Source organism: Dipodomys merriami, unplaced genomic scaffold, assembly GCF_024711535.1.
Source record: "Dipodomys merriami isolate MVZ:Mamm:240054 unplaced genomic scaffold, mDipMer1.0.p SCAF_42, whole genome shotgun sequence".
Lineage (NCBI taxonomy): Eukaryota > Metazoa > Chordata > Mammalia > Rodentia > Heteromyidae > Dipodomys > Dipodomys merriami.
The window spans coordinates 535,745-550,006 of record NW_027205826.1 but is presented as its reverse complement, the minus strand read 5'-3'; the positions used below and the strand labels follow the sequence as shown (position 1 = coordinate 550,006).

Below are 14,262 nucleotides of genomic sequence, written 5' to 3'. Positions count from 1 at the left end.
CACTATGACACACACGCTGCTGGGTGCACTGTCCCCGTGCAAACGCTGTGGCTTCATATTCTCCTCAATTCATCCTTGGATCAGTTAGATTTGTAAGACATTGCAGGTGAGGAGAGAATCAAGAAGTGCTATTACTGTGGCATTTATTCTGAATTAGACAAATTGTATTTGGGTGACCTTCAACACTTTGAAAATAAATGTTTGGCACACACATGCGTGTGCGCATGCACGTGTGTGTGTGTGTTGTGTGTGTGTGTGTGTGTGTGTGTGTGTGTGCATGTACTGATACTAGGACTTGAACTCAGGACCAAGCACTGTCCCTTAGCTCTTTGGCTCAAATGGTAGAGTGCTACCATTTGAGCCACGCCTCTACTTCTGTTTTTCTGCTTATTAATTGGAGATGAGAGTCTCACATTTGTCTGCCTGGGCTGGCTTTGAACTGTAGTACTCAGTCCTCCACCTCCTAAGTAGCTAGGATCACAGGTGTGAACCACCAGCGCCCAGTCGATACTTAGCCTTTTATTCTCTGGACATTTTTGGTGGGATCAGAGTAGAGAAGAAAGACACAAAACAGAAAGGTAGTGATTCTTTTCAGTATGTCCATGTCTTCTGGAACTCCCTACCTGTTCAGATAGACTGCAGCCTATTTCCTGCCCAGCCTGCTGGTCCCCATGATCACTGTCAGTCTGGCGCCGGTGACTTCTACTCACACCACTTAACTAGCATTCGTAACCCACTTTGTGCTGTCTTTGCCATTCTTGTACCTTGGCTCCTTAACCAGACCTTACATATAAAGAGCAAGGGCTCTGTTATAACATGTTTATATATATAGCTCCTTGCACATAATAATTACTCAATAAAAGCTAACCAGTGACAAGTGTGCTTGCTCTAACAATTTTCTTCCTATTCTTCCTCTTTCTGCAGCTCCCCTTTGGGTCTTTGCCACCAAGTTAAGCTTCCCCAGAAAGCTGGCAAAGGCAACCCGTGGGGATGGAAGGCAGATGGAAACTTTTCCATGGCCCTGGCTCCCGGATGTTGTGTGTGGCACGAGCGTGCTGCAGGAGGACCCCCTGTAGTACACTTAAGACTTGGGCGCATCACATGACATGCCCATCTGTCCCAACAGTCTACTGATGTCTGCCTCAAAAGAAAACGGAAATGAAGCAAAGCACAAGAGTCTTGGATACAGGAAAACAGGAATTAATTAAAATGTGTAACTAAGGGTAGCATGTTTACTCTTCCTTTCGGAGAGGAAGATGGCAGAAGGAAATTACAGGGCCAAATCTGTGAGCCTTCAATGTAATCCTCTGGTGCCCCACTGGATATACGAAGCTGAGCCACTGGCCTAAGAGGATGTGGTCTACCTCGGGCCGCGCGGTCACTCGTGGGGCTGCAGCCAGAGCTGGCTGAGCAGTTTGCCGGGCCCCGTGATGTCTCACTAACCCAGGCCTGACTCCAAAGAACCGCACTAGGTCCAGGCCTGATTCAGGAAACCTGCCAGGAAAAGTCCAACCAAGTGATGATGGGTCCTGGTTCCCAGGAGAGCCTCACCCCTGCTCCCCAGCCCTCATGATGAAACAATGCCCTCATTGACCTCACCCCTGCCTGCCCCCCCAGGATGAGACAATGCACCCTCTCATTGACCTCACCCCTGCCTGCCCACCCCCACATGAGACAATGCACCCTCATTGACCTCACCCCTGCTCCCCCAGAAGGAGACAATGCGCCCTCTCACCCCTGCACCCACCCCCAGCCATGAGACAATGCGTGCTCATTGGCAGAGCGGCTGGCCCCCCAGGCAGGCGGGCTCATCGCTGAGTTCTCCCCAAGAATGGAGAGAGAACCTCGAGCAATGGAGAGCACTACCAAAGCAGTTATTTCTACCCATGGAAGGGCCTCTGTCCTTGGCGGCCCTTCTACTGGTGCCAAAGCTCGCCCAGGACACCCCTGCACGCTGCAGCCCGCTACCCATCGGGGCGCATTAGCTCATGGACACGGCTTTACCACTGCATGCCTGGAAGATACAGGCGGTGCTGCTTGGTGAACTGTCTTCTCACTGAGGCTGAGAGGAGTTAATGGGCCCGGCACAGGACACCCAGGAAACCTCTGGCTGTGCAAGTGGAGGGTGGAGGTCCCATAAGAGAGACACGGTGATACCCACACAGCTATTGATATAACACGGTGCACCCCAAGTAAAGGAAACAGGAGCAATGACCCAGGGCACCCTGGGCTTCCCGCTGAACCAGGGCTCTCTCTCCTGACCTGCTTGTCTCTAGTGCTTGCCTCTAAGCCTGGGGCAACCTTTTCCACCTCAGTTTTTCTTGTCTGTAAAATGGGAGCCGTGACGGCACCTTTGTAGCAGGGTAAGTCTGGAAGGAGGCTCTGGACAAGATAACTAAGGCTGCTGCGCTAGACTGAGGCTTTCTTGGGTTGGGCAGCTCTGCAGTTTGGACAAATGGCCTCTAGAGGGCAGCATGAGAAGCTGGAACCTTCGGGACCAGGGAGGAGGTGGAGAGCTGCAAATTGGTTTGTTAGAGACACCGAGTTCCCGCACCCAAAGCCCCAAGGCCCACGGGACACACCTGCAATGAGATATTCCTTCTTCCCTCCAACGTCCAGCGAGACGCCGCACACGGCTGAGGATGGGGCCGTGTAGATAAACTCTATGTCTTTCTCGGGTCCTTTGAACATCTGTAAAGGAAAGGGGGGTGTCAACAGCGATGGGATTCTGTCCCCGGGGCATCTTGGTGCGGATCTCCCAGGGGACGCACAAGTGCCAGCCAGGCAGGTTAGACGGCCACTGTTCCTCCGCAGAGTCTTCACCATGCAGCATGGCAAATCTCAGCAGATGGGTGGGGGGAGGAAGGGGGAGCTTCTCAGACAACACGAGCCCCCCCATGTCCAAGTAGTCATTTCAGAGGGGCTTGTGTAACTCCTCATCGTGGAGGGCCATGACATTTGCATGTTAGAGAGAGAGAAACGTGTGTGTGACACGCGCACACATACCTGCATGTGTGCTGGGCACGGAACCCAGGGCCGTAAGCCCCTAAGCAACACCCTCAGCTATTTCCAAGATTTTTTTTTCTAGCCATGTATCATATGAGCCTGGGTTGGCCTTGAACTCCCGATCCTTCTATCTCAGCCTCTGCAGGGCTGAGATACCCTGCTGGCACAGTGCTTTGGCAGGAATCCTCAGAATTCCCTCAGAACTGGAATCTAACCCCAAGGTACGGAATGTGAGCTCCACCCCTGGCATGGGGCCGGAGGGGGAGGGGAAGAGAGGGCAGATCCCAAGGACAAGAGGGTTTGTTTTTCAATGTCTGGTTTATTTACAGCTAGGTAGGAAGGCACCCATGCACAGGTGAAGACAGGTGTCCATCAGCACCCTGGGGTGGGGTGGGGTAGGGACTATGTGTCCAGTTTTCTTTGAGAGTTTGTTGTTGTGGTGGTTTTTTTCCTTTTTTTTTTTTTTTGTCGGTCGCGGGGCCTGAATTCTGGGCCTGGGCGCTGTCCTTCAGCTCTTCAGCTCAAGGCTAGCGCTCTACCACTTGAGCCACAGCACCACTTCCGATTTTCTGGTGGTTCATCGGAGGTAAGAATCTAATGGACTTTTCCTGCCCAGGCTGGCTTTGAACCGTGATCCTCAGATCTCAGCCTCCTGAGTAGCTGGATGACAGGCGTGAGCCACCGGCGCCCGGCTTCTTTGAGAGTTTTGATAGGCAAACCCAACAGAAAGGAGCCAGGACAAATTTGCAAGTCCCCGAAAATTTGCAACCTCAGCATGCCTCACTGCAAGACCTCAGGGGCAGCAGCAGTTGTGGTCCAACAGACACAGGCCAGGAGACAGGACCCCCCACAGGACACCCCCTTAAAGCCCAGCCATCATGTCTGCACCGTCTGTGGCCTTCTGATACCAGGAATTTATTTTCTAGAGACTTGGGGGTTTTAGTAGGGTAACAAAATGCAACAGAGAGGGCTACAACCACTACCATGTTGCAAAGTTGTCTCTCTCTGCCAGTAGCTAGAACTTTCTTCTCTCTAAAACACCTAGTAAATGCTAATCAAAGTAGCATCGGGCCTTATGCCGTTGGGTCTTGTCCTCACCTGCTGTCTCTCTCTCTCTCTCTCTCTCAAACATAGATTTTTCCCCCCCTGCATGTTCCTGGACATGAATAATTCTCTGAAAAAGTAACACAACCTTGGGCCTGCAGCAGCTCCAGCTCAGGCCATGTCTCACGGGTAAGGAACCTTCTCAGTAAGCAGCCCGCAGCCCGCGACTGTCCCTGACCACACCTACCCAGGTCACACCTCCTCCCAGTTGGCTGTAGTCCCCGCATCTGGGAGGCCAAGGCAGAAGTCTGATATAGTGAACTGTCTCAAGCAACAACAACAACAAGACTTCTCCCCATGCCTCCTCCTCTTGGTTGAGAGCACGCCAGGCCAGGCAGGGCTGGGCAGGGTGGCTGGGCACACTGGGCATCTTCTCTCACATCAGCCCCACCACCGCTCGGCCTCAGAGAGGCTCACAGGACACCCCAGGGACGCGATGTGGCCTAGGTGACTGAGGCAGAGGCTTGTGCCTCTGATTTGTCACCCATCAGAACAAAAGGAACGTATTTCTAAAATAACAGAAAATCCTCAGGAACTCTATTTCTGTCCAGCTTTATAGGCACTTCTGGATGACAGACCGGACATAGTTGCTTTGGGCCTGTAGTTTACTTGATGGCGCTGTGGACACCCCTCTTCCCTCCCCCCACCCCGTCCCCTGGGATCCCGCAGCAATGGGTCACCTTTATCTGCTTGATCTCATACTGGATCCTCTTGATGGGGTTGCCGTAGATGTCATTCCCGGAGTCCACTTCCTTCTCGCTGACCGCTTTGGCCCTGATCACTGCAAAACACAGAGGTACCAGGATGCTGAGACATCTTGTAGAATCTGCCCAGTGGGCAAGGCACCCCGGCCTATGGGAGGTAAAATGTGGAGAGCCCATCCCCTCCAAATGTGCCCAGTGGCCCCAGGCTAGCATAAGAGACCCTCTCACCACTCAAATGCTTTGTGTATGTGTGTGTGTGTGTGTGTGTGTACATGTGCCAGTCCTGCGTCTTGAACTTGGGGCCTAGGTGCTATCCCTGAGCTATTTTGCTCACATTTACTCCTCTACCACTTGAGCCACAGCTCTACTTTCAGCTTTCTGGTGGTTCATTGGAGATAAGAGTCTCATGGATTTTGCCACCTGGGCTGGCTTCAAACTGCGATCCTCAGATCTCAGCCTCCTGAGTAGCTAGGATTACAGGTGTGAGCTGCCTGCACCCAGCTAGAGTTTCTTCTTATCCTGGGATTCCTCAGCGAGAATCCTTTGCTGCCCAGCACCCCAACCAGAAGCAGCTCAGAGTCCCCCGCCCCTGTGGGGACAGCCACAGATCTGAGCAGGGCTCTTCTGTTTGAACGAGTGGGACTCTTCCTCATTTGCTCTGACGCACATTTATTGGTGGCCGGTGAAGCAGGGATACAAATGGCCTGCCCTGCAGTCCTGCTCCAAGTCTATCCAGCTGCCGTCCTCTCTGCCCTCAAAGTTTTCCTGAATGAGGGCGTGCAGCTCAGTGGGGCAGAGCTTGTGTGAGGCTAGGGGGCCTGTGATCAGAACACACACACACACACACACACACACACACACACACACACACACACACACACACACACACACACACACACACACACACACACACACACACACACACACACACACACACGCTTCCACAGAAAAGGCTGTATGGAGGAACAAACATGGTAGGAGGGGTGCTATGGGGTGGGCTGTGAATGTCATAATCAGGGAGCCCACTGGGTTTGGGGATGGTGGCTGACAGACATAAGGATCCGAGGCTGAGGAATGAAAGGCCAGGATTTCATGCCATTCGGGAAGAGCCATTGTGTAGTCCTCACTTCGGGGGTTAACAGCTGGTGGCACATTCTGTCTCAATGGTGTTCAAAGCTCTGCCCCGGTGACCAGAAGTCACGTGTGGCCTTGGGGGATCCGCCCAAGGCTTAGCTCCCATCACTTTCTCCCGGAGTGTGCTTGTCAGATACTCTGCAGTGCCGGATTCGGGACCCCCATCCTGCCCAAGTCTGGTCACGGGGGCAGTGCATGGGCATTTGGGGGTATCATTACTTTTCTACAAGTTGTACCAGAACATCCTAAGTTCTTTTAATTTGTACCCTTCCTTCAAATAAAGAAATTTGGTACCAAAATAAAAACCAACCAGCTCTGCCCCCCAAAGGCAGCGGGACAGGGTCACGTGAGGTGAGTGTTCCGCCACCAGCCACTCATCTCAACAGAGACAAAAGGAGGAGTCACGCTCAGAGAACATCTCCTCCCAGGGTTCAGCTCCAGTTTCTTGGAAACTCCTGGCCCGGGCCGTCTTTTCCCACCGCAGCACGTGGGAGCTAGCCACATCTTCCTGGAGCCCTCACACCCCCGCTCCCCCCACCACGGCCCACGGCCCCACCCAGGCCCCAACCCCCATTCGCATTTCTCCCATGCTAAGTCCAGCCAAGGCCACAGCTCCCTGCGTCCCAGGCTGAGCTGTAGCTGGGACAGCCCACCCCAGAACGGAGTGCTCTGCCTTTGTTCCTATGAAAGGCCTTCGCCTAAAATCCAAGACCCTTTGCCACCTGGCATCAGCCAGCTGCCCGGGCTGCTGTCGGCCAGCAAGTCCCCTCCCGGCTCTTGCTGTCCCCTCATTTTATACAAACATGCCCGAGTAGGCCCACCCCTCTTCTGTCCAAAATGCCATCTTCCCCTCCCTGCCTGGAGAACTTCTGTCCACCCTTCAAGCCCCAGCACCTGGCGCGTTCCCCGGCCCTCACTGAGTCTGCTGTAAGCACCTGTGCACCGGCCTGCTTGGGCCCCGAGGGGTCCTGACAGGTGGTGGCTGCCCTCCGTGAAGGCTGCCTGATGGAACCGGTGGAAGCTGGCAGCTTCCGGCTGGTGGCCCAGGCTTCTCAGTGCTCCCTTATCACATGTTTAACCTCTACACCTTACCAAAAAAGAGAAAAAAATCTGCAAATTGTGAGCAGGCCAGATTAATTTTGTCCTAAGCTTGTTCTTCATGTGGCAGTAGGCCACCCCACCACGGGGACACACCGGCAGGAGTCCCAGGAAGCCATGACAGAAGGAGCATCTGTCTAACTCGGTGGGAGCTTTTGCTTTGTTTTTTTGTTTTGGGTCCAGTCGTGGGCCTGAACTCTGGGCCTGGGCGCTGTCCCTCAGCTCTTCACCTCAAGGCTAGCGCCCTACCACTTAAGCCACAGCACCACTTCTGGCTTTTTTTTCCCCTGCATATGTGGTGCTGAGGAATTGAACCCAGGGCCTCAGGCAAGCAAGGCAAGCGCTCTACCACTGAGCCACCTTCCCAGCCCCATCGGTAGGAGCTTTTGGAAACTCGTGTGTGCGTGTGTGTGTGTGTGTGTGTGTGTGTGTGTGTGTGTGTGTGTGTGTGTGTGTGTGTGTGTGTGTGTGTGTGTGTGTGTGTGTGTGTGTGTGTGTGTGTGTGTGTGTGTGTGTGTGTGTGTGTGTGTGTGTGTGTGTGTGTGTGTGTGTGTTGCCAGTGCTAAAGCTTAAACTCTGGGCCTGAGCCTTAGCTCTTTTGCTCGAGGCTTTACCATTTGAGTTACAGCTCCACTTTCAGCTTTTTGGGGTTTAATTGGAGATGAGGCTCATGAATTTTCTTGCCCAGGCTGACTTTGAACCACGATCCTCAGATCTCAGCCTCCTGAGTAGCAAGGATGACAGGTGTGAGCCACCAGTACCCAGCTATGGGAAGTGCTTTTTGGTGGTCCACTATATTATACAGTGTTTAAGGCATGAACGTGATCAGTAGATGCACCACTGGTGGTCAGAAAATGATCTGCAATAGCCAGACGGCCATCTTCTCTCCCACACAGTGGGGTTCGAGTGCCGAGGCTTTATAGAAGCCCCGAGGCCCACACCCATCTGTGTCTGTATATGAAAGAGGGGTTTCACGAATGGTATCTGACCTCAAGACAGCTTTTCCTGGACTGCTTACTTAAGAACCATGTCTACACCTAAGGCTCGGCTTGGAGAGGTGGGGAGGGGCTTGCAGCACTGGGCACAACCCTCATGCAAACAGCATGGTGGGCAGAAGAGAGCAAACCCCATTCCCAGCCTTGCAGATGAGGGCTCTGGAAGCAGTATCCGGCTGCTTGGGTACCCAGAGACCTGGTCTCAGCCCTGGCCAGCAACCCAAACAGACTCTCAGGGCCTGGAACGGAGCAGCTCCCTTGTTCAGTGTTGAGGCTACAGATTACAGTTTCCTTTTTCAAATGGTCAGAAAAGAAGAAACACAGCTAAAGTCCCAGGATACACTTGTGGGGTTAATAAGACTAGAAACAGAGGCCAGCAGCTCAGAAGGAAGCAGGGGGGGGGGGGGGGAGAGAGATGGGAGGAGGGAGGGAGAGATGGGCAGAAGTTTCACTTCCAGCTGGGCTGCCTCCATCTGTCCGTGGGGACCCAGAACACAGATTCTTTGGAGTTTCTATGAATTCTGGATGGAACCGTCTCCCCTTCTTTGCAAAATAGGGACTGAGACAGACGAAGAACTGGTCCTCTGAAAACTTTCCCCAAAGCCTGGCCTCCTGGGGCAGGGGTGGGGGTGGGGAGAGAGTGACTGGGGCCCTGGCACCGGGGGGCGTGCACCTGCACAGGAACAGCAGCTAGAAAAGGGGTTTGGGGTGGATGTTCCCCGTGGAGGCTTTGGCACCAGCCCTGGGCTGGGAGGAATCTCCAACCCAGACAGCACACAGTAAGATGGATGGGAAGATGGAGCGGCACGGTTTCCATGACAGGGGAGGGCAGGGAAGGAGGCAGAGAAGAAAGGAGGCTGCTTCACAGGAAGGCCGGCCTCCCCCACGTCCCAGGCCATCTGCAGACCAGAGCTGGGGAAGTACAAGACCCCAAGGCTCGGGAAGAAGTAAAACTGAGGCATGGTCGGGATGCCTGTTGTGTGCCCGGCGGGGCCGAAGCACCGACCATGCCCCCTGGCCAGAGTGGGCTGCTCGGTCCCACCCAAGGAGCTGGAGGTGAGTGGGAGGGAGGCTTTGTAAAAATGTCTGCTGGCTCCCTGCCCCCACACCATCCCCACCCCAGTGGCTCCGATTCTGCTTTTCCTTCTTTCCCTTCTGCTATTAACACAACATCTGGGTTTGAGATCAAGGGTGATACACTGGCTACTGGAATGCACAACCGTCAACTTAATTGAAAGCACACGCAACCGCAGGGCCCTCCCCCAGCCCCGGGCTGAGGACAGCGCATGGCGTCACTTCCCCTCACGAGGAGCCTGCACAAACAGCCCCAGTGCACCCGGCCAGAAGGAGCATGGAAAAGAACGGCTGGCCGGGTGGAAAGTCCAGGTTGTGGAATGTGATGCGGAGGGGATGGGCTGTGGCCACGCTCCCGCTCCCATCACAACCGCCCAGCGAGGACTGGCAGGGGGCTGGGCCGGCCCATGGCATCCTCACAGGGAGTGGATGGGGGAGGAGGGACTTGCTGGAAACCTAGGGTGCCACCAGCTCATGCCATGGCCCAGGGCGGCTGGCGAACGCCATGCCCACCCAACTCCACCCATGATGGGGCCTGGCCAAGATGGCAGAGCTCCAGTGTCGTGGGCCTTCCTCTGTATTCTCCTTCCTGTCTACCCCCTTGGCCACCAACACAGAGTGCTGTGTCAAGACACCCACACTCACCCCCACACACCTACAACCATGGTGCCCAGGGAAAAGAAAAACATGCTGTTCTCTGGGAAATCTCATACATACTATGTGTAAACACACACACACACACACACACACACACACACACACACACACACACACACACACACACATCCCAGCAGGGCACCAGTGGCTCACACCTGTCATCCTAGCTACTCAGGAGGCTGAGATCTGAGGATCGAGGTTCAAAGCCAGCCCGGGCAGGAAAGTCTGTGAGACTCTTATCTCCAATGAACCACCAGAAAACCAGAAGTGGTGCTGTGGCTCAAGTGGTAGAGTGCTCATCTTGAGCTGAAGAGCTGAGGGACAGCACCCAGGCCCAGAATTCAAGCCCCATGACTGACAACAACAACAAAATTCATCCCATGGGACAGCTCCCTCTTGGGTTCCCTGTCAGGGTGTGGGCTCCCCTCTGTGGAGAACAGGTGAACCTGTAGGTCTCAACACCTGACTTCTAGACCCACACCTCCCCTCCTCAGAGTACTCCCTACTCTCTGTGTGACCCAGGCTGAGACCAGAGGGCAGTGGCCTTCAGACCCTCAAATCTGTCTGTCTGGAAAGATGCAGACCTCTCCAGGCCTTGGCAAAGCGTGGATTGATCTACATACAAAGTCAAAACGCAGCCCAGGACCTTGCTGAGGCTAGTGGGCGTTGCTCAAGGTCATCGGAGGGTGCTGCCCCAGCCCACCCTGTTATGCAGGGTCCAGCTGGGATGTGGGAGAGGCATTCACAAGGACCAGCCATACCCTGCTCAGGGGAAATGCCAATGGCCCCTCCCACTTAGAGGCGAGATGGGGCCCCTTCAAATGCCCCCAACACATTTACTAAGATCCTGTTGTGCAAAGCACCAGCCGGAGGGGATGGTCTGATATGGTGTCTGGGTTTAGAGTCCTGCTGCTACAGGGGCCAGCTCTGTGGGCCGCCCCATTTCTAAATGGAAACGCAGCAACTGTGGGCCAGCTGCCAACGTCCGTGCTGGACAAGTCGGGCCATGCCCTTGTCCCCTGGTAGAATCACCTGCCAGCTAGTCCAGCAGAATTAAAAAGCATCACCAGGTGGCTCAGGCCTGCAATCCTGGTTACTCAGGAGGCTGAGATCTGAAGATCAAGATTCGAAGCCAGCCCAGGCAGGAAAGTCCCTGAGACTTTTATCTCCACCACCCAAAAGCCTAAAGTAGAGCTGTGGCTCAGTTAGTAGAGGGCTAGCTTTGAGCAGAAAAACAGCTCAGGTACAGTGCCCAGGCCCTGAGTTCAAGCCCCAGGACCAATGCCCACACTCACACACGCGTACACACAAGTAAAGCAGTGTTCTCTTCCTGGGCAAACACAACCCCTACCAACTCCTGGGGAGGATCTGACAGTCTCAACACCCACAGGTCACTCAGGGTTAGCAAAATCCAGGGCCCACCCTTCACAGTAAGCTGCAGCTGCCACTTGGGGAGTCTCTTGGCTTCTCTAGGGGACAGCAGGACACCCAATGGCGGAGGCTGCCTTTGAATTTGGATGACTTGGCCCAAAGCTCCAGGTCTTTTGGAAGGTGCACCTGCCTCAAGGTCACGGTGAGGAGAAGGGAGCTGGCCGCTCACTCCCCACTCCCCTGCCCTACCCCTTCACCAGAGTCAGGCCTTGCCCGTGGACTGCCGCAACACGGGCTGTGTTCTTCAGGGACTCTGCCCTTGGATGGCTGTAGGATGTGAGTGGGGCCCTTGGGGGTCCTAGGAAAGACCACAGGACAGCAAGCACACACTTCCGGTAGCAGGATGAGCTGACGCTGCAGGCTGGAGTGGTAGAGATGGCCACATGCCGTGAGGAGTGGCAGATGGCGACCAGGAGGGTCATGGGCTCACCCCATGACCAGGCCACACCCCTCCCCGCACAACAGCTGGCATGTGGACACAGGTGTGGTCAGGCAGCTGGGAGGTGTCCGGACACCAGGCTCAGGCGCAGCACCCATAAAACCCACAGGTGTGAACCGCTCCACCTGGCACCTTTGGCCTCAACTATCCCCCCAGACCGTGTCCTGAGTGGACAGCTGGCGATGTCCCCTGAGCCCTCCTTGGCCCTGGCCCCTCCGGGTCAGTGGTGAAAAAGACCTGGTCTAAGTCCGCTCCTTTTAGGGCAGTGAGAGGGAAAGGGGCTGTCATTGGGTAATTCAAACCAGCCCTGTGGTGGTGGGCGGAGCCAGGCTTCCCAGCTCCCAGAGACAGACCAGGCTCCCCTTCAGAGACCCACAAACTGCTCCATCCCCCAGGATCTAAACCACTGACTTTTGGGGTATTGGAAAGTGAACGGATACCTCTTCCCCCCCCCCCCCGTCAAAAAAAAAAAGCCCCACATGGTACCCAGGCCTTGTGGCCGGCTGAAAAGATACTGGGTCACTGTGGCTCAGGCCAGAGAAAGGAAGGCCTGGACTGGAACTCCTCAGAGTAGATGGGTGTGGGGAAGTGGTGCTGAGGAGCTGGGAGGGAGACTGGGGGGTGAGCAGGAGAGCAGGGTGCCCCTAGGCCACGCCCCCCACAGGCCGGCCCTTGGGGACATGCCAGGCCTGCCGGTGGAAGACCCCCAGCCTATGGATCACTCGAGATCAGGAGCACCAGGTGGTGAGCACTGCACACTGGGTGCCTGTCTCCACGGAGACTGCTCTCCTATCTCCACTTCCTGCCTGTAGGTACCTACGCAGCTTTGGCTCCTCTTGGGGACGTTTAGAAGAACTAGCAGGGAAGTGTGGCCGTTTTCTGGGGGACAAGCCTTCCAGCTGCCTCCCTTAACCCCTCCCCACCCCCAGGACTCAGCCCTTCCCACCTCTCTAGCCCCTGGAGGGGACTGGCTCAGGCCCCCCCACCCTTCCCTTCTCCCTGTGGACCAGTGTGATCTGAGCCTTGGGCGCTCAGCCCTTTCCTTTCACGTGCTGCTGAATCGGTTCACACACACACACACACACACACACACACACACACACACACACGCACACGCCAGCATCACACACACACACACACACACACACACACACACACACACACACACACACACACACACACACACACACACACACACACACACACACACACACACACACACACACACACACACACACACACACACACACACACACACACACACACACACACACCAGCATCCCGCTCCTGGGAGGGAGGGTTTGCCCAGAACAGTGCGGCTTTGTGGAGGGAAATGCTGCTCTGCAGTTTCTCCGCCAAGAGCCCTCGCTGGAGAGCCAAGCTCAGCCCTGCGAAGCCGAGCCAGAGCCGAGCAGGGCAGGAGGCAGAGGGAGCCTGGAGGGGTGCCCGGAGAACCCCACCCGGCCTGCCCCGCAAGGCACTGCAGCCCACGGGCTGAGGACACCCCCCACCACCGGGACTGGCGCAGAAGCAGAGGCAGCACCCCAGGGACCTCCTGGCCACGGAGGCTCGGGACCCTGGGCGGCCACCATTCCTCACGGGCTGACTCATTTTGGGAGGCGGGCTGAACCCTCGGACGCTGCAAGCCCTGGCCCAGGCAGGGGGCCAAGGCATGTGACTGGTGGGCCGAACCTAACTTGGTGTGTGTCTCCCACATAGGGCTGAGAAGGTGGAGTGCCAGACCGCACTCCCGGGGGAGAAGCAGTGTGAGCACTCGGGGTTAGGGCTCCCACTCCTCCAACCCCCGCCCTGCCGCACAAGCCCATCTCTGAAGTCCTGGTTAGCGCAGGTGCCCTGACTGCACCCTGATCTAGATGGGGAAGGAGAGGTGCAAGGACTGAAGACTGCTCCTCCTCCCCTCCCCCTCCCCCCTCCCCCCAGACCAGCCCATGGCGTCAGGGTCAAAATCAACTGGGAGTGCACCAGCTGTCCAGGGGATGTGATGCCTGTGTCTCTCCCCCCGGCTTTTGTGAGCTACTGCAGGCCTGCCCCCGGCCTGCAGCTCCAGCTGATCCCCAAGAAACCCCAAGCCTCCTCCCTGCTGCCCTAAAAACCACTTGGGCAGGCAGGGTGCCCCCATCCATGCCCAGGGAGGATGGGAGGTCTCTCTTAGTCCCTGCACTTCAGAGGAGGAGGAAGGATGCATACAGCTGGGATGTAATACTTTGAATGTGGGTGCAGAAGCACTGAGGTGGTGGAAGGTTCTAGAATACCCAGTACTGCAAGGAGACTACCCAGAAATGCTTGAGCAGCGCTGTGCATAAACCTTTGGGGGCCCTGAGTCCTCCTGCTGGTGGGGAAGCCCCCACCATACAGAGGCTGGACTGGGCCACGCAGGGCAGCCCACAGGGCCCAGGCATACACTCGGTGTCAAGCAGGTGCCGGCAGGGCCTGGGCAGGGTGCCCTCGGGCCGGTGTGTCAAGGTCACGGCTGGTGATGGGAATGGGATGGGAGCCTGGCCCTGGCTCCTGGCGGAGGCGATGGGTGTGAGGAGTGGAGGACGCTGGGGGCTCCAGGCTGTCCCAGAGCACTGCCCCAACTTCCAGACAGCCCAGGGTG

The 14,262-nt window shown here is 55.9% G+C and overlaps 1 protein-coding gene across 2 annotated transcripts in view; it reads right to left on the bottom strand.

The window, feature by feature from the left end:
- Timp2 (TIMP metallopeptidase inhibitor 2) overlaps window positions 1–14,262 on the bottom strand; it is a 45,619-nt gene that overhangs the window by 5,196 nt on the left and 26,161 nt on the right. For both annotated transcript variants that reach the window (XM_069992859.1, XM_069992862.1), the window contains 2 exons: window positions 4,791–4,891; window positions 2,583–2,691 (listed from right to left, as the gene is read on the bottom strand). In XM_069992859.1, the coding sequence (XP_069848960.1) occupies window positions 2,583–2,691; window positions 4,791–4,891 (210 nt within the window). The remainder of the gene's footprint in view (window positions 1–2,582; window positions 2,692–4,790; window positions 4,892–14,262) is intronic.